This window comes from Anguilla anguilla, chromosome 4 (genome assembly GCF_013347855.1).
Source record: "Anguilla anguilla isolate fAngAng1 chromosome 4, fAngAng1.pri, whole genome shotgun sequence".
Classification (NCBI taxonomy): domain Eukaryota; kingdom Metazoa; phylum Chordata; class Actinopteri; order Anguilliformes; family Anguillidae; genus Anguilla; species Anguilla anguilla.
Window position 1 is genome coordinate 50,280,516 of NC_049204.1, and position 23,408 is coordinate 50,303,923.

Below are 23,408 nucleotides of genomic sequence, written 5' to 3' on the forward strand. Positions count from 1 at the left end.
TGAGGACTGTTTGAGAACAAGTTGAATGAGCACCCAGGTGGCCCATATTTTTTACTTTCTCCTGTCATTCTAACAGCAGCTCAGCCCAAGTTCTAAATCAGAGGAACTCCCCATACTTGAAACTAGGTCCCCGCAGGCTGCCCCCGGGGTCTCAGCCAACCTTGAGTGTCAGCCACCGGAGCTTCTGGTGCACTATGCGTCCATCCAAAGGTCAAGGGTCTTTGAGATTTGACAATCCTTAGCGGAAAGCAGCAGCGTTTTAGGTCCCGCACAGAGGAAAGGAAACGATTGGACGCACATGCGTCCGTAATGATCGCGGCCAGCAGAAGGCCTGTCGACAGGGCCGTGCGCTCCTCTATTCAGAGCCAATTGAGCGGAGAGCCCCGTAAAAACCAACAGACTTGCGGAACAATGGAGCCAAAAGGCATTATTTCATGGGCGAGTGGACACCTTTGGCCCGGACCAGCTGACCTGTGGAGAGCGTGCTGCCTAGGAGGGCGTGTGTCCCCCGAGACCACAGCCTGAACTGACAGCCCCCCCCCCATCCCCCACACACACACACTCCACACACACAGGACACGGGAGGGGGGCAGGATGCCTGGTTAACCCACCCGCCTCCCCATCACCAAACCCCGTCCAGCTGCCAACAACACCTGACCTTCCGCTCAGCACCCCACTCCACAGACTGAGGGAAACGGAGTGGAGCTTTGCATGGAATGGGGGGGAGGAGTGACCAGTGCTTCGCCTCAGTCCAGTTCCTAACTGTGCATGCAGACTTGGCAAAGAAGCCTATTACTTCGATGTGGCTTTGTGAATTCCATCCCTCTCTTTCCTTTGGAAGTCATTGTCACCTGGGAGCTGACACCCGCTGGTGATCCGGATTTCAATTAATCGACATCCATCACAGTCTTACACGTGAGAAGCCTGAACAAGCATAGAAACCTATGGCAAGAACCAGTGGAACAACTGTAGCCCTTAGTATCCATTTAGCGAATGTGCATTTCCAGCAACAAAAAAGAATATAATAAAATAAAAATAAAATGGCAACGTAATGCATAAAGCATTTTTATTGTTCCATATCAAGTACATGCATAACAACAGTAGCTGGCAGGACTTCTATGGTACAGGTGAATATAGAAATGAATGCTGTGATTCTTCAGCAGAACAGTGAGACAGAACTGTAAAACTGGAAATGAAATGCAGTGTATTTGTTACATCAGTAAGAAATTAAGTACAATACAGAAGAAATGCAGTGTTTGCATTGTTTAAGTATCTGATAACTGCTACATTGCTGTACTTTCTTCCCTCAAAACCTAGCATTAGGTGGTGGAACATTAGCGAAAGATAAGGTTACAAATACAATTTAGGATCTACACAGAAAACCAAAACATATACAAAGACAGACAGATAAAGAAAACGAAGCAAAAACATTTAGCCGTTACCCATGTTTTAAACTCTGACATTTTGATGCATTGACGCAGTACGTATTTGAGCAAAAATTAAATCAGTATACTTTACTGTAGCTGTGTAGTGCTCTGTAGATATACATATTCGCCTAATCATTCGACTTGATTTTGCTAGCTACAGTAGGTAGTCTCTCACTGTTAAAAGCATTCTTAATGCTTGATGAACCTATCAACGTTAAACGAAATTCTGTGATAGACTCATTAAAACACCAAACAGGGCCTTTAAGACCGCAAGGTGTGACCCCACGCATTTTATGGGTCTTGTATCTATTCTACGCTAGCTTATCGACTAGCTCAAGAAATTGCAAGTATTGTTAAAAAGTTATTCAACATATTGGCTTGTTTGAGAACTGTACTTGGGAGTTTTCAGAAGACTGTTGAGTTTCAATTAACACCCCACATACATACTTCTAACACCATGCTAAACAGGCGCTAAGCAGCATACACTTGGACTGTCAGAGCCCAGACTTATTGTTTTATGTCTTTTAAACAATTTGTATTTATTACTCACCTAAAAAATGGTGAGTAGGGACAGAAACACAAGCTCAAACAGGGCTTTGCTTTATCGGGCTGGGCTGAGATAGGGGTTTGTACGACAGTAAAGATGTGGCAGAGGAGCTGGGCTCCGGGTCAGTTTCTCTGTGGGAGCAGACAGGCTCTATTTCACAGCAGGGAGAGTGGCAGGAGAGAGCGAGCGGGATAGCTACCCCCCCACAGCTCTCTTCTCTCACCGTGTCAGTGTTCAATCCTCACGTGCAGTCAGACATTCGGCAAACAACACCAGCTAATTAAAATAAACGAAACAGACCAAACCAAAACAAAGTAAAGTGAAAACAAACAAAAAAAAAAAGCTACATCAGCAGCAAAAACAAACACATTTAAACAATGAAAAAAAGTGCAAATTTTCTACCTTTTGACTTCGGAAGCTGAATGCTGCTACCTGTACAGAATAACTGGCTTTGGTTCAGCAAGCTTAGCGAACCACTTTTCATAAACTGTGCTACATCTATGGGGTAATAAGGAAATACCCAGCCAATGGGTACAAATCAATTTTTTATCCACTGACAACCGGATGAATACACTGGATTGCTGTGGCAGTTCCTGTTTCTTCGTATTTCCAGAAATGAGGTGGACGGTAGCCGAATATATTTTTTGTTAAAAAAAGAAACTGAAAGTAAATATAATTATAGAGATTCTTCAATATTTTTAGCAATAAATTATTAAACATTTAAATAAATACAACCTACAGCTCTACACAAACAAGAAATCCATCTTACTCACACAGCTGCTCTTGGGGCATTTTACAGAGGGAATGGGACCTGAGAGCTTTGCGTAATAAAGCTTCCGTTGGTACCAGACATGATTCCTTGCAGGTATTGGCCTGAATGTAAGTCGTGGCGAAGGGCGTAAAGCGAGATACAGGATCTCTGGCAGTCGTGGCCTGCACAGGTAGGATTTCTTTACAGGAAACAGCAAAAACTTCCAGATGCCCGATATACATAAATATCAACATTTAAGCTTTAGAGCAGAAAATAAATAAAAATTAAAGGAAGGTACCTTTCCAATTTACAACGGCTCTCTGCAGTTACACGCTGTACAATACATTCAATAAATGTCTCAACTTGAGACTCCTAAAATCGAACACTGTGTAGGAGCACAACCCTCATTTGTCTGAGCTGACACAGTCACATCGCAAGTGCTATTCTGTTCCTCCTAAACTGCATTAACTGCTCGTCCCTCTGCAGCAAACCAAAACAAGTAGTGCAATGCCGACAGTGCTTTCTGTTCATTAAGACGTCACATCAACTTTCCCAGGAAAAAAAAAGAGGCAGATATTTTTTTTAAAAGCAAGAAGTTATACATATATTTTATACGTTCGTGTTTTATGATAATATGCTTTTCATAAGCAGCGCCACTAGTTTTATAGAGTCTACATTAAACAACCTAAATGCAAGCCGTTTCGTTTGAATACACAAGATGATGCAGAACATAACCTCTATTTATTTTGTTTCTGCAATCTGGCCTGGCTGATATTTTTTAGGAAAGTCAATTATGTTGGTGTTCAAAATGAGGTCGCCAATAAAGACTAGAACTCCTATCGAGCCGTCAAATCCAAATTATTAATGGGCTGCAGAATGACATGGCAAACATAGCGTTTACCTTGGTTGTACCAACACACGGAGGTGCTGCGTCAGTATTAACTTTCGATTTTCAAAATGGCCCAAAAAAATAAAATAAAAAGTCAGACTCGATATTAAAAATGGGAAGGCTGTGGGCGGGGGAAGGAACACACTTCTGCCTTTTGCTTAAATGTACTCAGAAATGACACTGGGATATTCTGTTAAGGGTGGTGCAGACAACTAAAAGAACTGGACAGTCAGTTTCCTACACAAAGATTGTCTAAGTGTTAAGTCTGCCGGTTATAAGAAGGCTGCCCTGACGGACAGGCGGACGGATCGGGCGGTGTAGTGCGGTGTTCAGGTCAGAGGACCAGCGCCCTGGAGGCGCAGCCGGTGGTGTACGTGTTCAGGTACTTCCTGGCCTGCTCCGTCATGATCAGCTGGTCCTCCGTCTTCCCGTACACGACGGTCTCCCATTCGCTGTTCACCTGGAGGCGGGGCAGAGACCGCACATCACTGTGTGCTCTTCTACAAATCAATGACGTTTTTCCGCTGTCCACTGTCACCAGCCACACGAAAGGATAAAATCACAAGGCTCTTCATCGTACTGTAAACCTCACAGCAGAGTGAATACAAAACAGGGGGGGTGCTGGAGCCTATCCCAGCATGCATTGTCACATGCATTGGGCGAGAGGCAGGAATACACCCTGGACAGGATGCCAATCTATCGCAGGGCACACACACCATTTACTCACACCTATGGGAAACTTAAAGTCTCCAATCACCCTATCTGCATGTCTTTGGACTGTGGGAGGAAACCGGAGTACCTGAAGGAAACCCATGAGGACACTGCCCATTTTGTACTTATCCTATTAGCTAACAAAATTTTCATGACTGTCACAATTGTCACGCTTTTCGAGACAAAAGGAAAAGTCCAATTAATTTGTAATAATAATAATAATAATTTGGCAATTGACTGAATGCACACACACTATGGAATATGCCGATGTCTTCAGTGACTATTAGAAGAAAGAAGCAAGTTAGCGCTGAAGCATGGAAGCTCTCCAGCGTGACTGAGAGGAAAGGAAGGTACAGTACAGTCACGCTCACTGAACGGACCTGAGCCGGGGAGTCATAGCGGGACGTCCTGAGCAGAGAGGGGCTGCCCTTCCTGCCCGGCGAACTGAACCCCGGCTCCTGCTTCACCTGCGTGGGGGAGGAGGCGCGGTCCTCCCTGTCCATCAGGGGCGTCATCAGCAGGGAGCTGGTCAGCAGGCTGTCCCCGGGAGGCTGCCGTGGAAACGCAACCGTCACTCCGCTGTCCGTCAAAAGCAGGAGGCCGCCTTCACGACGGCACTCGCCTGACTGCCCGCCTCCCGCACCCTCCCATCAAACGGCCTCACTGCCCTTCTCGCACACGCAGCCTAACCTTGAAACGTTACAAAACTTCACCCTTTAGATGGCATGTGTGAATGAGAGCCGGAGTTAGCCTTCAGGAAAAGTCGATCCTGCCTACTCAAGATCTTGGAACATTTACGTTCAGTTTTAACGTTAGTGTGAACAAAACCGTAAGATTAGTAGATCAATAATGCAACCTTGACTGCCAAGACATCCATCCAGCTACGCTGCTATAAAAATAAGAAATGTAAGCTGTTGCTGTCACACATACATATATAGTTATGCAAGTTTCTATAGTTCCCATAAGTGTACATCCACATGGAAATCAGCTGTTGTGCAAGCAAATTAAGGTTAGACAGGTTCTCTGGCTAGTAAACCGAAGTTAACAAAGTCACACACAGTTGTTGACAGTGCTTGCTCAAACAACACCTGGCTCCATGTATGAATGCTATCAACCCAGTAAAACAACAGATTGCCACTGGCTGTGTAAAAAAGAGAAGCCACCAGCGTTGCAGAAAAGGGTAATATGGCCATGTTCCATGCGTGAAGAACACACACCCCACCACCAGAAGGAGGAATGGCAGCTCCCTCTGACAGACCGGTGTAAGTGTGAGCGATTCAGCACTGTGACACATGCTGATATGTGAAGGTGAAATGTGGAAAGAAGTGGATAAGAGGAAGGAGCTCTAGCAGTGACAGGTGGTGCGCTGCCTAACGCCCCAGACCCTGGAGGGTGGGGGTGTCTCTTTGTGGGGGCTCTCAGGTTGTGGGGCTCTCAGGTTGTGCCCTGGAGCGTGGGGGGGGGGGGGGGGGGGGGAAGGCTCACCTGCGCGTTGTTGATCTGTTCCTGGGAGAACAGCTGGACGTTGAGGCAGTCCTTCCCCCAGGAGTCCAGCACCAGCGACTTCCTCACCTTACGGGCGGGAGCGTCGAGCTGGAATTCACAACATTCGGGCTCAGTAATGGCCTCGTGTCCTGTTCTCATGATCTCACACCACCTTACAGACCATCAATCTGAAACACGACTCACGACTCCAATGCTGATGAATGAAAAGCAGTTCCCCTTGACAGACGGGCGATAAAAAAGGCTCTGAATCCCGATCTTTGCTTTCCGAAACCACAACTCGCACAGATCGGGTATTTCTGAGAGGAAGGAAGTGCGTACCTCGTGTTTCCAGGCTCTGAATTCGGGCTGCATGTCCCCGCGGGTGAATATGTCCGTCCCCGTCTCCTCTTTCAGCACCTCTCGGATGTCCTCCTCCAGGAAAGCCAGCGGCTGCGGCTGCAAAGCAAGGAACTAAACTCAGCGAGACACAAAGAGAACAGAGAGGAGAGACACAGGCACTAACACACAGGGACAAAACACACAACCACTGATATGCAGGGATAAACACACTGGTACTGACACACAGGGACAAACACACAGGGACAAACACACAGGTACAAACCCACAGGTACTGACACACAGGGATAAACACACAGGCACTGGCACACACAAGTGTTGACAGAGTCATTACATATTACATGTCTCATAATTACATACCACCATCTTCAAGGGCCCGTACATCTTCTCCTGGGCAGCCATGGCATTTTTGAAGGGCGTTGGAGTCCGTGGAGTGGGGCCCAAGATAGATTTCCGAATTTTAGGGGTCCGGAACCTGAGAGAAACAGCAGTCAATTAAAAGGTCTGGGACATGATGTATGAATTATGAGAAACCGAACAGCCCCCGGTTCCACCATCAGGGGCCAGTGCTGGCCTCTCCTACCCAGCGTTCTCCTTCTGGTGTTTGGGCGTCATCTCCTTCTGCTGGGGCGTGTTCAGGAGACACTTCTGCCCGCACACGGGGGTCGACGTCAGGGCCGGGTTGTCCAGGTTCAAATGCTCATTCCCCGATATGTTGAAAAACTGTATTTAAAACAGTTCATAATTTTTTTTTTCAATTAGAATTTATTATAAGCAACCAATTCCTTTTATATTAAAACAAAAATATTCCCGTTTTAATAAGGATATGTACAGTGCACGTGTATAGGTAGTGTCGTTACATTATGTTCTCTCAGCAGACCCTCTTATGTAAAGCGACTGAGTGCATAGTACACAGTGTTCTGCCAGGACGTACCTGGGAGGGAGAGAAAGGCAGAGCTTTGACAGGGGTGGTCTTAGGCGAGGTGCTGCTGGTGTCCAGGAAAGAAGCACTGTTGCTCTCACCGGAGGGTGACTGCTCCCCCCTCTCCCTCCTCTTCCTCCTCAGGATGGACGGGGGCGTGTTGAATTTGGCCACGATGGGCGAGACGAACGGGACCGCCTTGCCCTGGCCGCCGCCCCCAGCCCCTCCCCCGCCGCAGCCCTTGCCCTGGTCGGTCACGGCGACGCCGTCGAACTGGTAGCCCATCTCCTCGGGGGTCCCGTCCTGCTCCTGGGGCTGGGGAAAGGGCGCGGCCTCCTGCTTCATGGGGGACCCCACCTCCGTCAGGCTGAAGCTGGCCACGTTGCTCCAGGCCACCGGGTCCTGCAGAACCAGACACATCTACAATGCATTTTCAACACGCCCCTCGGTCTCCGCCCAGCCCCAACCCAGACCAATCGCCGCAAGAGGTGGGCGGAGAAGGGGGAGGGGCCCGCTCACCGAGTCGATCAGCTCCATGGTCTCGGCGAACTCGGGGATGGTCTGCAGGGAGTTGAGCACGGCGCTGGCCTCCACTGCCAGGAACTTGCTGGGGGAGACCTGGACGGGGGCGGAGCCCGAACCCGAGCCCAGGCTCTCCTCGGCGCGGCAGAACTCCATGCTGTGGTCCTCCAGGCTGCTCATGGTGGTCATGGTGTCGTCGGCCACGCTGTCGGACCAGCGCGGGTACCTGTCGGGGTTCTGTGGAGGCCACAAGCGACAGTCAGACGGCTGGTTTTGGATGAAACGCCCGGGGGGGGGGGGGAAGGGGCTCGGAGGGGTTCGAGCCACGTGGGGAGGCAGGATGGGAGAGGTGACGAGCGACGGGCGGCAACCCAAAATCCTGAAGGGGACGGCAGAACCGGCCGCCGAGCTAACATGGAACCGCCGTGACCGGTGCCACACCCAGCAGCACCAGCAACCGTGGGACTCCTCCCACCAGCCATTCCATGTTCAGCAAACGACCATCCGACTAACCGACCAACCAACACGTCATACGGCACCGCAGCCAATCACCGCCCCTCCTTAAGCATTGCCCTTGCTTTCTGAGAGCAGCTGCTTCGCTGCTGAAGCCCGAATGTGTCAAAGGGGGCGATGCTTATGAAGTGAGGCAGGCTGAAACAGGCACGGCCGGCATTACCCTTCAGCCTGGCCACTCCGGCGGGAGGAAGAACCCAGAGCAAACGCTCAGGTAATGCGGCCTGGATGCAAAAACAGAAAGACAGGAACGAAACACGCCGATGCTAGTCTGAACGATACCGTCGTCCCAAGCCACACACACGCCGTGCACTACCGCTGCTATGCAGGAAGGGGGGAAGCGGTTAGGAAGGGGGGCGAGGGGGGGGGGGGGGGGTCGCCTGCCGGACGGTGTGAAGCGGTGAGCGCAGCTAACCAGGATGAGTGGGTGAGGATGGGGGGGGGGGGGGGGGGACTGGGTACTACAGCGCACTATGCACACACAGTGTCCTTACACATGAGGCTGCCTGTCTTCTGACTTCATTCTCAGCTGACATAAGCAGCAGCTCAAGTTCCTTAATTCTCTGCTCTTTGTCAGGATCATCGTGGCACGGCTGCTGGAAGAAAGACGTGGGAGAGGACGGGGAAGGAAGGAGGCAGGGACAGGAGGAGGAGGAGAGACGGGAAGGAAAACATCCCATTTATTCACATGTTACTTCCGCCCCATTGAGTCTTCAATGATGCATCAGCATTAACATTTAAAAGAGCTTCTCAGATAATGCTTCTGCGGTGACACTTATTGCCGATAAATGGGCCTGCTGAGCCTTCAGACACCGTACTTCTGTATAATGACAGTAACCATAGTGTTCTACATAAGATGAATAAGATGAATGATGTAATGACTGATTGGTTTGTTGATGATTTTTATGTACACAAATACAGAATGTGTAATTTATGTTGGCAAACAGGCAGGGCAATGGAACTATTGCATCATCAACTGTCGGCCAATAGCAGCCCGTTTCATCAACGTCAATAAAAAGGCTGGATTTAAAATTACATATTGCAAGTTCGAACCAAAATGAAAAATGAAGTGTTGTGACGTTACAAAGATTATTAATAGAACTAATAACCTGTGGAGTCTTACAGCTAAACATGGAGCATAGAGATGCATCAGTGAAGACTTAAATGAAGACCAATTAAGAATACCAGAGGACAAACACAAACACAGAATGTTAATACACAGAGGAAGAAAAGAGACAGACTCATTCTGCGTTTGGTGGAACGAGTTTCAAGAGATAAACTGGACACGAACCAGAACGGAGACATACAGTGCATGTGCAGCCCACCAACACGGACACTTTGTGTTTCTGTCTGTGTGCGCGCTGTCGGAGAGAAAAGCTCACCTGAACGAAGACAGGTGAGGTATCAGGGATGCCGTCCACACACTGCCTGTCCATTGGGCCAAAGTATCCCGCAAGCTATCAAGAGAAAACACGCGCACACACACACACACGCACGCACATACTGAGTGATGCATGAAAACACTGCACCGTGTCTTAATACGTGCAGATAAATCTCCCAGTCCCTTAAAAGTCTAAGACACAGTGAACCAGGAAATATACAGAGGCTTGTCATGAGTCCACTTTTATTAACACTCAAGGGTCAACCCAAAGGTGAAGCAGCTTATCCTCAGGCAGTAAGGAGTCAGTCTGAGGCAGGAGAGAGAGAGAGAGAGAGAGAGAGAGAGAGAGAGAGAGAGGGGCGGAGGAGCACCTGTGCTGGGTTGGTGATGAACATCTGGTTGTGGTCGTGCCGCATGTCCGCGGACGGGCGGGACTTGGACTCTCTCTTCCCGCCGTGGGCGGACTTGTAGGCCGCAGAGCTCTCCTGCAGGTAGCCCTCGTGCTCCACCTTCCTCCGCATGGTGGAGTTCCAGTGATTCTTGATGGAGTTGTCCGTCCTGTGGGCGGATGTAGGGAGAGCCGCTGACCTCTGCTTCTCCAGGCACACATCGTACAAGGAGCTGGGCTTTAGCCCCCCCTTCTCTAAGCTGTGGTTAATATGTGCATGCGTTCTAACTGCTCCCCAACAGGGCAGGGGCCAATGAAAAACAGTCTAGTCTAGGTCTAGTCTTAGTAATGTTACGGCTGTTTCTCTGTTAAAAACTGCACAAAAAAACCTTTAAACAAGGTTAAACAAACCAGTACAAACATTAAGCATGCGTTTCCCTTCCAACTCCTCATGTTATTTTTGCTAAATTGTGGTCCCAGCAGTGGTCTGAAGATCAGTTTAAATGTGGGGCGGAGCAGCGATGAGCACTGGAGCAGTGACAGGCGCACGGCAGGCCTACCTCCCGGGCAGCAGCTTGGAGATCTCGGCCCAGCGGTTGCCGAGGCGCCGGTGGGCCTCGTAGATGATGCGGTCCTCCTCCTCGGTCCAGGAGGACTTCTTCACCTCGGGGTTGAGGTGGTTGTGCCAGCGCTCCCTGCACTGCTTGCCGATGCGGCCCTGCAGGTGCTTGGCGATGATGGACCAGCGCTTGGGGCCGTATTTGTGCACCAGCTCGATGACCTGCGCGCACAAACGGGGGGGGGCCGGGGTCACACTCTGGGGGGCCCCTTCCGACGGATCGGGGCCACGCCCGGCGTGAGAGGGGCCTAAGGCGCACCGGCGCAGGGGAGAGATAGGCGCCCTATGCTCTGGGACGGCGTACAGTTCTTTATTTCTGCGATCATTGAACGATGATTGTAACAGTAGAGCAGTACGGCCATGTGAACAGTGTGGGCAGGGGTTTGTCACGCTGCGTGTCAGAGGAGCTATTTTAAGCTGCGATAAGACCGTGAGCTCGGAGGCCTGGCGGGCTCTCTGCAAACCGCCATTCCTGGCATTCTTGCAGCCGGTGTGTAATGCGGCACGGCGGGAGGAATGCGCCGTTCAGCTCGCGACTTCGCGCGGGAGAGCCGCCGCTACGCCCTGAACTGCAGAGGCGCTGGGACCGGGGCTGGAGAACACACTGCTTCCTGTGAGGTCACAGGGTTACTGTTGCCGGGGAGCAGACCGATGTGTCACAGATTGGGATACCAGAATGGGGAGAGCAGCACAAAGTTACTCTGAAATGGTGATACGAGTTCTTACCAAAGTCCAGACTCAAGTCTGCCTCTGCAGCACGTGCTCTTACCAATGACATCAGTCCCCCTCTCCCACTCTTTCATCAACCAATCACGTTCAGCCTCTGGCTCATGACGCCAATTTAAGAAAATGTGTTGTCGTTTTGAAATGTTGTGCGTTTCACACCTTTTGAAATCGACCGTAGAGTGAAAGACACCTACTTGCCTCCCCCTCCCTCTCTCCCTCCTCTGTCCCCTTTCCTTCCTCTCACCTTCTCTCTCTCTCTCTCTCTCTCTCTCTCCCTTCCCTCCCTCTCTTCCTCAGGTAGGTAAACACCCAGCTCTCCTTACCCTCTGATCCTCCTCTTTTGTCCAGGGCCCTTTCACCAGCTCCGGGTTGAGCACCTTCTGCCAGCGGTGTTGACACTGGCCATCTGTTCTTTTCTGTGACGGCGTGACAAAAGGCCCATCAACACCTGCAGCTGCATTATCGCATCCTCTTCACCGCGCGGCGCCGCCAGACAGCAGGCAGCTAGCCAGCTGCGCCGCGCATTCATTACACGCTAAAAGTCGCAAGCCTCCTCACAAATGCCAGCTCTTTTGGGAAGTCATTTTTCCACAGACTCCCGTTACGCAGAAATAGTGGGCCTCATTCCGCGGGGAAAATGGCATGCAAGGGAGTCAGGCTTACACGCTGAGTTTTCTGGATTCTCCTGTCATTCAAGCCACATTGTTATTCTATACGCTACGTGACTCATTCTATGAGCGAGACTGACCATACCAAAGTAAAGTAAAAAATTTTTTGCCAAGTTCCAGTGCGAACCTCTATCACGGTAATTTATGCGCACTGTTTTTTACTGAATACTTACAGGAAGGTAATTTGCTATCAGTTTCCAGGCATCCGTTCCATGTTTCTCAACCAGCTTCTTCAGCAGCTCATCCTGGAAAGAAGGAAAATTAAAAAGGCAATTATCTTTATTAGCAGGACTAGAGAAGCATAACTATCCTACACAAGCTTTCAACTGAAAAGAGTGAGCTGCTGCTATGACTGCTGTACGGTACAGAGCACAGAGACTGCTGTACAGTACAGAGCACAGAGACTGCTGTATGGTACAGAGCACAGAGACTGCTGTACGGCACAGAGCACAGACTGCTGTACGGCACAGAGCACAGACTGCTGTATGGTACAGAGGACAGTGACTGCTGCACGGTACAGAGCACAGAGACTGCTGTACGGTACAGAGCACAGAGACTGAGTTACGGTACAGAGCACAGAGACTGCTGTACGGTACAGAGCACAGAGACTGCTGTATGGTACAGAGCACAGAGACTGCTGCACGGTACAGAGCACAGAGACTGCTGTATGGTACAGAGCACAGAGACTGCTGTATGGTACAGACCACAGAGACTGCTGCACGGTACGGAGGACAGAGACTGCTGTACAGTACAGAGCAGACTGCTGTATGGTACAGAGGACAGAGACTGCTGCACGGTACAGAGGACAGAGACTGCTGTACGGTACAGAGCACAGAGACTGCTGTACGGTACAGAGCACAGAGACTGCTGCACGGTACAGAGCACAGAGACTGTTGTACGGTACAGAGCACAGAGACTGCTGTACAGTACAGAGCACAGAGACTGCTGTACGGTACAGAGCACAGAGACTGCTGCACGGTACAGAGGACAGAGACTGCTGTACGGTACAGAGCACAGAGACTGCTGTACGGTACAGAGCACAGAGACTGCTGTACGGTACAGAGCACAGAGACTGCTGTACGGTACAGAGCACAGAGACTGCTGTATGGCACAGAGCATAAAGACTGCAGTATGGTACAGAGCACAGAGACTGCTGTACGGTACAGAGCACAGAGACTGCTGTACGGTACAGAGCACAGAGACTGCTGTACGGTACAGAGCACAGAGACTGCTGTATGGCACAGAGCATAAAGACTGCAGTATGGTACAGAGCACAGAGACTGCTGTACGGTACAGAGCACAGAGACTGCTGCATCCAGCTCTCACACACTTCCACCCTGGTGGAATGATTACCTCATCCCTGGACCACTTGACTTTGCACAGCAGCTTCTTGGGGTTCTTCTGGTCCCGGCTCTCAGGGTCTGTTGAGAGGAGCTCCTCATCCTCGTCCTCACTGATGAAGGACAGAGAGACACAGGGAGGAGGGAATGAGCATCCTCCCTCTGGTAACTACACTTCTGACAAGTAAGAGCATGTCACACAACTTCGCAGTCACCGTAGGTATATATTTACTGTATGTGTTAACCCTTTAACTGTCACCAAGAAAAGACCCATAGAAAACACAGATTGCTTAGTTAAGTGCACCATCAAAATGGTTCATTACCAAGGCAGCAAAGCTGAGCACACACATTTAGAGGAGAAAAACACAGGCTGCTTCACACTACAAACCATACAATGATCAGTAAAAAAATTCACTGTTAATCTAAGCTTTCAGTGGTAATCTTAAGAGCCAGGAGCAGGAATAGAGCAGTTGTGATTGATGTGCTTACATACTGTGAAGACCGAAAATCTACAGCAGTAAAGACAAAGAAACAGACGGGGAAAACCTCCATTTAATCTATGGACAATCTCTCCCAATACAGACTGCCAGCAAAGGAAATGACAGAATAGGAGTACTAAACCGGACATTCCAGTCTCCAGAGGGGAGATAACAAAACACATAAAGCAATCTGTTTGGTTGCTGGACCTGGTTATGAAGTTGAATAAAAGAAAAAAGCTTTCTAATAAAAATGAATCCATAAGAGGCTAGGAAATCAAGGATCACCGTTTCCACTATGACCTCTGAATTAAGAGGGAACTATCAGAAAGACAGAGAACCGAAAAGGGTGATACCATCAGCTGTGTCCACCCTGCCTGCCGCGAGCATGAGGATATCAGACTGTGAAGAAGACATCAGTCCCCAGGAATGCCCTGTTGCCTAGCAACAGTTCTCTGTCAGCGCTGTGCCAGTCTAATCTATTTCACCAACAGGGCGGAGGGCCAAAAGAAAGGAGTCCCCCAGGGTTACCAGGCACACATAAGCACTTCTCTATTGCTGTGGACTCAAGGCAGCCAAACAGCATTACGTACTGAAACTTAGCTGAGCTAGGCGCTGGACAGAAGCTTGCACTTTTCCCATTCAGTCTGTCTTCACTGCCCCATGAAGGTGAGAGACTCAACTTAGGACTTCACAGATCAGTAAAGGAGAAGATCTATGTGGCATTCACAGGGAGGGCTACTGGGTGCAGAGAGCCGGGGACAGCTGTGCACAGAGTCAGTGAGGATCACTCACACACAGGAGCTGTACTGGACTGCCCATCCACCACTTTACAAACTAGGGCACTCTCTTTCAGTGCAGTCTTTTTCATATCCGAGAATGGGGAGTTCACACTTTCTCTCTAACAAACAGGCTGTTCAGTACACTGTAGCCCTATGGTGTACCAAAGCAGGTTCTCTTGATATAGGGAACATCCCCATTAATTACACTGCTTTGTAACTTTCATATTGCTTCATGAAGCTTTGTAAGCTTCATGCCAAGTGTATTAATGGGGCACTGTATCTGAAAAACAATAAAAAGCCATGCTCCAAAGTGAATGACTGGCTGCAGCCTTAAACTGCTGCATGAAAATCAGCATATGCATTATTTCTTCCAATGTGCACCACTGCACTGAGTGAGAGGGGAGAAAAAATACCTGAATTTTGCTACTGTAACATTCAGCAACTGTGCCATTTGGAGATTGTACCTGTTCAGCTGTGCACTGATAGAGCACTGCACTCTCTGGACACTGAGGTGAGATAAAAGCAATGCTAGAACACTGAGGATGTACTGTTCACCTTGCAGCTCTAGAACATGGGACATGGAACAAGGTTAACTGCCAGGCCTGACGCTGACGACACAGGGTACTTTGGACTGTAACTGGGAAATGCAATTAGAGCCGCAGGCCTCGTGATACCGTTAGAGAGAGTGGAAAAGATAGAGAAAGTGAGAGAGAAAGAGACAGAGAGAGCAAAGAACAACTGCAAATGAACAAGATCGCAACGTGCGCTCTCTCCAACACATCAGATAGGACGACCGTTTTTACTGAAGCCACCAAGCACGTGCAGAGGCCCTGAAGAACAGGTCTGGCAGGTGTGGATGGTACGTGTCGCTAGCCCTCTCCAGATACAGGAACAGCATGGATGTGCTGAATGTCTTCCATTATTGTCTTTTTAAGATGCGGTCAAAATGAAAATATGACCGCCTGCTGCTCCCTGGCAGAGCTGGCCCGTGATGAAAGGAGAAATCCAGCAGAGAAGCACACGGATTGGGTTTCAGCCGAAATCCCTTGCACTGATGGGGGGGTGGTGATTCTGCATTGATTTACAACATTAGCTGCCTGTCCGAGCCAGTGCGGAATAAGGATGAACAGAGGCACTTCGGAGCCATAAACGCTACACAGAAAGAGAAAGCTAAAGAGTTGACCAAGCTCTCAGAAAGTGCCGCACCACTACTACTGTGTGTAATCACAATGCTCTCCAAAGCACACTGCATTTCTAAATTCTGTATATCAAATGTTAAATACAAAATTTACATTTTACGTATATCCCCGTGTTTCCAAACAGTGTGAGTCCTGTTACTATGTGATGGTTGAGGTACGTACTACGTACAAATAATGTACATATTGTATAGCACAAAAAGTTCTAAACGAAGAGATGTTTTCTGACTTTAAATATTTTCATTTATTTAGACATGGCATTTCATTATTTTTGAATAATAGCTACTAAATGTGTATTTTATTCTTTTTAAATGTTGATCACTTGTCACAGAGAAAACATTTTTGGCAAAAATATAAATGAACAATAATAGCTAAATCAATAAGAGAAAAGTGGATTTTATAGTTTCTTGTCCAACATTACATTATAATTTACTTTTCAAAGATGAATGAGTGTACTGCTACTGCTCATGAACTCTGCAGAATCAGACTAACTGCACAGGGAATATTGGCACAGTATAGCAGAGGCTAGGGCTATTACTAACAGGCAGGCATGTACTGTAGGCTTTCAGCCAGAGGCAGTGACTAACCAGAGGTGGGCTGCTTTTTCTGTGGGGTAAACAAAGGAGACACATATCTCTTAAATTAAGATTTTGGGAGAGTCATTTCTGTGACCTTTAGAGAAGCAAGGTGATGATTTTTTTTAAAAAAAGCTCAGGTTAAACCAGTTTACCTTTTTAAATTAAGAGCAATATGCAAACCAAAACATTTCACTGAAGTCTGAGCATAGTCTAAAAGATATTACCAATGCTTCTCTCAACAAATGTAATTCAGTTTATGACCCATCTTTGATTATCGTGTACGCTGTTAGTGGCTCAAAGAGAAAAGTTATGTTTTACAACACGTAGGGACAAAATACTACCTTTCTTTCCAAAAGTTAAAATTTCCATTAGCAAACTACGTTAGTTCTCTTCAGCTTGAGAGAATACAAAGCTGCCACTGTACGGCATCCACAGTTCATGGCACTGCTTTCATTTCATTGAGGCATAATCCAAATATAATGTGTGCACTCATTCATTTTGGAGGGCGGGAAAGTGCAGAAAACATATACGCAACATACTGACATCAGGAGCTCTTTTAACTGGTTTGAGAGAGGGTCTGAGTCATTCACAAAAGTTGCCAAAGTTTTTTTGTTTTTTTTTTCCCGGTGTGCCACATCCTTATTTGGGGTCTAACAGGATAAAGTACACCTTTCACATTCAAATGAAATAGTAGTAATATCCTGACTGCTGTCAGAGACCACACTGAAGCAGGTGGTATTTTTTGTGTTTGCATTTCATGAATCATCTTTATTATATGCAAATGAGAAACAGAGGTGGTTCTGACAGTAAGGGGTAACCACAGCAAAACTTAAAAAAAGGCCCAGCAACCAGTTAATGAACCATGAGGACAGCCCCTATTGTCAAATGAACATGGATGGTGACTAATCAGCCCTTATGATTTGCATATACAGTGCAGCCTTAGCATGTATAACTACTGCTATTATGCAGAGTGATTCAATATGATTTTTCTTTTCCTGTTCTCATGTCTGAAATAGCACATTGTGTGAAAGGTGGGACAGTGGCAGGTATCCGTGTTGAGGCGACAGTGGGAGAAAAGCTAACTCTGGCACAGAGGGAGTTAAAGAAGCCCCCACCCCCCACCCCCCACCCCAACCCCCTACCCAGATCTTCTGCTCCGTTCAGACAACAAAGACCACACGCTCGCATTGTTGACCGTGTCGTCATCAGGGCACGGGGCGAGGTCCATCCATGGGGCCCACAGGGGGTGGGGTACCCAACACACTCCATGGAGCTTCCATTCAAGCAGAAATTACATCATGGTTGTGTTTGTGTGATTAGAGAGTGGAAAATGACCAAACCCCAAACTAGCCAAGGAAAATAATTGTGAGCTCAACCGAGGCACCCATCCAGAGAGGATGCCAACTCGATCAGGGGCCCATAGCATTAGCCACAGTTACCATAAACACTTTTTTTTTTTTTTTTTTTTTACTTCCTGTGCTTTTTGTTTCACCATGGACTAGCTCAAATGACAAATGCGCTACCTTTCCACTAAAGAAAAGTGAGGATGGTAGTAGGTTTGTCACAGATTTTCCCATAATTTTTTTTTTTATCAGCTAGGGGGCTTTTGAACATTCTGGAAGCATTTTTTTCAATACACTAAAGTTGTAGCCTGGTAAAAAAGGCAAGTGAAATACTGATCTCAGCAAGAAAAATCCCACAGAACTGCATTATGTGTAGTGACAGAGTGGGGGCCCTAATTCAAACAGATTTATATTCCAACTTCAACTCAAGCATTCACCCTGTGAAGCATGCAGATATATATTTAAATGTACGTGACTTCAGATTCTATTCTGCCCCACAACTAACCTTTAGTCATTAATTCCCTCTGCAACAGGATATTTAGCACCAAGTTTAGAAAATAACAAAATAATCCATAAACTATTTAAATAGAACACAATGCAATTCCCTATGTTAAAAAGTAGGCATAAAAAATATATCTAACCAAAATTCAGTACTTCATCCAAACACTGAAATAGTCACTTGTTGTGGTTGAAGAATGAACACCAAAGACATTGTGGCTCAGTTTATAGAGCAGTTGAGTATCAGCCTGTATGCCAATCCTCCAGATGGCTGAGGGTTCAGTTCCCTGCCACGGTGCTTTCTGCACTGTGATCCAATCTATATCAGTTAGTCTGCTCTTTCTTTTTAGAGGAAACAAACAGCACTCAACCAACTTAGATTTTTCTTCTATTTCTCAATGCCGAATGGCGAATTATCGAAAATGAAATCTTGCGGTTATACTTGCTGTGGCATTAGCATGAAAGTGGGAGGAAATTATGGTTTCCTAACTCAGCACACTTAAAACACTCGGGGCGATTTTTCTAGCACAAAGACACTTGACATGGAACCCATGTATAATGCCCACGATATTGGTTACTTGATTTTTGAAAAATCCTAATCCAATGTGTTTTTTTCTGAAAACTTTATAGTTTTATAGTATATACTATACTTTATAATTTATAATTTTATAGTATATACTATACTTCAAAACCAATCGACAGACCTACCTTAAATACAGGCTATATCTCAAACACTATTTTCTTACAAATACTACGACATTTCGCTTTCGATGTCAGTGACAATATTTATTTTGTCACTGACCTCGGTTTCTTTCCTGTGTTCCAGCCACATTTCCTTACAGAAGCACTATTTTAACATACACAATAAATGTGACCCAAGCATGAAAAAGCCACGTTAATGCCGAGGAGTAATTCTACTTCAAAGACATGTGAAAAGAGCACTCCCCAGAAACGGCACTGTTGCACTTCCAGACAGTTTCCAATAGAGAATCACAATGATGCAATCGAAAAGGACTACGCTCCAATAAATATGGTACGGCACATTTTTTGTCCACGAGAACGGCAACGTGAAATTTCAAATTCGCGGTGTTTTGCCCTTTAGTAACACATTTTAGTGAAGCAGCGCTGTACTGTTCACATGATCACGACCATGCATGATTAATTTGATGCAAATGAAATGCAAATCGAATAAAATGACATTTTGTCTAGTTTAGTTCCCCCTTTCTACGTTGGTATGTCCGCCACATTTCTCTGACACAACAGCAAGGTGAACCATGTTCATAACCTTTCTGCCTCTAAAATGGGGTCTTAACGTTAACTGTTAGCAGGCCAGAATATTTCAGACGAGATTATATAATTGGCAGACCGATGCCGGGAATCCATGGCCTGAACCATGCATCTGAAGTGCGAGGCCAGTTCATGTGAACGGTGACTAATGCTAAAAAATAACGTTAGGCCTATACAATAGCACTATACCGAGCCATAATCTTGTTAGAGTCGAAGAATGAGTTGCTTGCACAAATACTACTATACACGATGTCACGAATAGCAGAACAGATTAAATAAACTACGCCTAACACGCTCCATTTCAATAAACTGGCGTTTCATGGCTGAGATATGAAGCATGCATTTCCAACTTCTGTAAAATTAGTGTTTACGTTAATCTATAACTACGATGACATCTAGCAAACGTTATAGCGAGCTTTAGCTACAACTTTCCGTAACGCCACATGTTCTAGCCAGACAAGATAGGTAAACCACGCACTAGCTAACGTTAGGCAACTTTACATTAGGAAAAGAATTGCTGTATGGATAGCGAGATAAAAAAAAACGAGCTAGTGAATATTGGCTGTTAGAGTCTTCGCTTCTCCAGAAGCAAAGTAAATAGGATAAATTTGCGTTATGTTCTCTATAACGTTTTAATTTACTATTTTACTAGTTGGTGCTGTGTCTGCGAACATATTGCGGACCACCGCAGCTCTGACAGGTGGTACCAGCTAAATATCAAGATATACCTTGGCAAAATTTTGCTAGGTTACATGGCAGCGGATATCTTGGGAATGTAGTGTCCGATTTACTGTCTTGCTAACGCTACCCAGCGCAATTTTACGTACCATATTCAGCTAGCAAGCAAGCCAACAAATAAAATCTGCCACTCAGTTTGCTAACATTAGCTTCCTAGCCAGCTGCTGACATCCACGGGTGGAGATCCATGTTGTATGCTGCTGGCCATCTGACTTAACGTTAGCTAAAATGTGGGTAACCAAGTTAGCAATAAGATTAACACTCGCGTGACATTTCGTTTGGAAACTCGCTAGGCATTCAGAATGGCTAATCGCTATAACTATTACAACTTTAAATCAAAGGCAACGTGTCGTTGCTGTCGAGCTTTATCGTTAGAGGTAAGTTAGATGTTCCTAACAGAGGTGAATGGCTCATGTCATGTCAACCAGCTAGATGATTTGGGTATCTTCGTAAATTACCAATCCAACTGCCCATGATTTGTAAAGATGAGCAACACACTAGGTACGTTACCTCAGTCACTTACCTGCGTGATCTGTTGTTGGCCATGACTTTCGCCGATGATCACTTTTTTTCTTCAATCCGAAGGGGCGAACCAAACAAGCAAAATCCGCCTGTCCCAATTTAATTGCAAATCCAAAAATAAAACAATCGGATCAACACTGAGATCTGTCCACACAAGTCGCTGTCAATGTCACAGTTCTTTTGCTTGTCTCTCTGTGATGATGGAGTACATCATTATCAGCAAGACAACAGTACAGGCGGATCAACACGTAGCCACAGGAGCTAACAAGTTACGTTACATTTTCTCTTTTGTAGGGAAATTATTGCTAATCTGGGTACCGATATAATCCTTCAAATGTACATATTCTGCAGTAAAATTCAGATCAGGACTTCTCATGGATGTTGTCAATGCCCGCACTGAGGTAATGGGCGATGATCAATGAGGTACGCATACTTCTCTTCAGCCCGCCTTGATAGCTGCTCACCCTCCCACCTCCGTCTCTGTTTCTCTCTTATTTTCGTACTTCAGATTTTTTGTCCGTCCCGCCGATTCTCGCGCCCAGCCTCCTTCTAGAAAAGTGTTTGAATCTGCGCACGCGGCCTCGCACCTGATTGGTCGAAATTGGGGGAGCGCTAGTGGTACGGCGCCTGACGTGTAGAGCCAAATTGAAGTCAGAGTACAGTGCTGTGCAATGCTGGCCCAACCTCATAATTTGGTGGGAAACAAACACATTTCTCCCTAGGCAAGTAGATATAATTAAATAAAGAATGGTGTGCAAATTTCAAAGTTAGTTATAAGATATTTGCATGTCTGTTTTAAGATGCATGTATTTGAATTACACGTGCTTGCCCAGACTGTAGTACACTTCAGATTTAGCACATCGTACTGCTGCCCCCTTATGGCCATTCGAGAGAAGATGATGCTGCTTTTTGCCATTGCACAAATAAAATGCCACTTTATTTATTTATTTATTTATTCATTCATTCATTCATTCATGTGCTCTCATACTCATGCTCTCATCTTTACCTCTTAATTGTACTGTACATTTAATGCAAAATGCCAGCAGCGGGGTGGGAGTATTTATAGTACTTATGTTTAGATTTAAAGGTGCTTTTGTAAAATATCTTTAATTTTCACACAAAAGAAGATTCATCTTCATATTAAGTTAGCCAGCTACCAATGTGTCACATAAAGTACATTCCTTTAGTCATAAAATGCCATGGATAGATAACTGCAGAATCAGTTATGATATTCAGGAGCAGATTCAGATTGCATATTGACCCCAGTTCCAAGACATATCTATCCTACAGCTTGATCCTGCCACTTATGTTGGCCTCACCCTGAGTATAACCTGGTGTAGTACTCTGGACCAATGTTAAACACTCTGAATGCTTGTGTAACACAAGTTATTTCATGTATGGTTTCTCCTGCTGTAACTAAGTACTTTATTACGCTCTGTGATCACAAAATGGTATTTCAGTGATATTGAGTAATGAAATACACTATATGACCAAAGCATGTGGACACCTATTTGTCTGGGGCTTTTTTTCATGGTTTGGGCTAGGCCCCTTAGTTCCAATCAAGGCAAATCTTAATGTAGTTTGGGTAAGGCCCTTTCCTCTTTCAGCAAGACAATGCCTCTGGGCACAGTGAGGTCCATAAACAAATGGTTTTGTCGAGAACGGTGTGGAAGAACTTGACTGGTCTGCACAGAGCCCTGATCTCAACCCCATCTAACATCTTTGGGATTGATTGAAAAGCCAACTGTGAGCCAGGCCTAATGGTCCAATCAGTGCCCGGCCGGCTGAGTGGACGCAAATCCCTGCAGCAATGCTCCAACATCTAGTATAAAGCCTTCCCAGAAGAGTGGAGGTTGTTACAGCAGCAAAGGGTGGACTAACTCCATATTAATGCCAATAACATTGGATGAAATGTTGGATGTCAGGTGTCACATTGGCCATGTAGTGTACATACTTGCACATTATTGTGTACTTATTGCCACTGTTTAATTTGATCCAACATAGCTGCATTTCCTAAATTATTGCTTATTTTGTAGCCATGCCCTTAAACTTGCAGTCCTTGTGACATGCACTTTGTTACCATGACATGATGACATCCTAATTTATTCTGAGTAAGTGTCTGCTGAATTAATTATTATCCATGATAGTAACAACCAGTTTGGCATTATCTCAGAGTACACACATAAATATCTTAACTGATTTTTTTTGTAGGGATGTGTTAGTGATCAGTCAGTGCTATCCCATGGGTATGTCTCATGAACATTTTTGGCAGATGTGGCCCCACCCCCAACAGCTGTGGACACCTGCCAGACTTATAATGCCAGCAAACATCCAATGATTCATCCCAATCTTTCATCATCTCGTAGGAATGCATATTCATAAATTAATTTGTATTTCCTCTGTGCATTTTTTTAATTTCATCATTCATCCAATGTATCACTCTTTGGTTATTCAATAGTTATTTGAGCATTGATTTGATTTTATTTGTTAAAATATGGTGCGATTGAACCGTCATGCCCAGTAACTGTTTTTGACGGCATGTATATGTTCTGAATATATCAAAAACATGATTCATTTGATTGTAGTTTTTGCTTACTATTCAGTCCCAAGTCAAAATGAAAAATGGCATTCTATTACAGTGGAAATAAATAACTTTCATTCCACCTGGCATCATTCTCTTTAAGTACACTGTGGTTGGGTAGGACTGTGAAGAGATAATTACATTAACCACAGCACAAACCA

The 23,408-nt window shown here is 46.2% G+C and overlaps 1 protein-coding gene across 5 annotated transcripts; it reads right to left on the bottom strand.

Annotated features, from left to right (window-relative positions):
- Positions 1 to 1,049: 1,049 nt before the first annotated feature.
- Positions 1,050 to 21,181, bottom strand: mybl1 (v-myb avian myeloblastosis viral oncogene homolog-like 1). Of its 5 annotated transcripts, XM_035412630.1 has the most exons (17): positions 21,100 to 21,181; positions 20,668 to 20,755; positions 13,260 to 13,359; positions 12,080 to 12,151; positions 11,562 to 11,654; positions 10,454 to 10,674; positions 9,877 to 10,063; positions 9,507 to 9,581; positions 8,619 to 8,720; positions 7,609 to 7,848; positions 7,102 to 7,509; positions 6,751 to 6,890; positions 6,528 to 6,642; positions 6,150 to 6,266; positions 5,811 to 5,918; positions 4,706 to 4,876; positions 1,050 to 4,074 (listed from the first exon to the last, which is right to left on the bottom strand). In XM_035412630.1, the coding sequence occupies exons 2-17, from the start codon at positions 20,688 to 20,690 to the stop codon at positions 3,949 to 3,951; spliced, it is 2,298 nt and encodes a 765-aa protein (XP_035268521.1). In that variant the 5' UTR covers positions 20,691 to 20,755; positions 21,100 to 21,181; the 3' UTR covers positions 1,050 to 3,948. The 5 variants fall into 5 exon arrangements, with proteins under 5 accessions (XP_035268521.1, XP_035268522.1, XP_035268524.1 ...); XM_035412631.1 differs by having other exon boundaries at positions 8,619 to 8,717; positions 20,668 to 21,173; XM_035412633.1 differs by having other exon boundaries at positions 7,102 to 7,491; positions 20,668 to 21,173.
- Positions 21,182 to 23,408: the final 2,227 nt, after the last annotated feature.

Excerpts from the sequence above, each read along its gene's own strand:
- mybl1 (XM_035412630.1), bottom strand. The coding sequence starts at position 20,690 with ATGGCCAACAACAGATCACGCAG. Across the intron at positions 10,675-11,561 it reads CAAAAGAGGAGGATCAGAGG|GTCATCGAGCTGGTGCACAA; the intron begins GTAAGGAGAGCT and ends TTGTGCGCGCAG. Across the intron at positions 7,510-7,608 it reads CCATGGAGCTGATCGACTCG|ATGTGTCTGGTTCTGCAGGA; the intron begins GTGAGCGGGCCC and ends AATGCATTGTAG.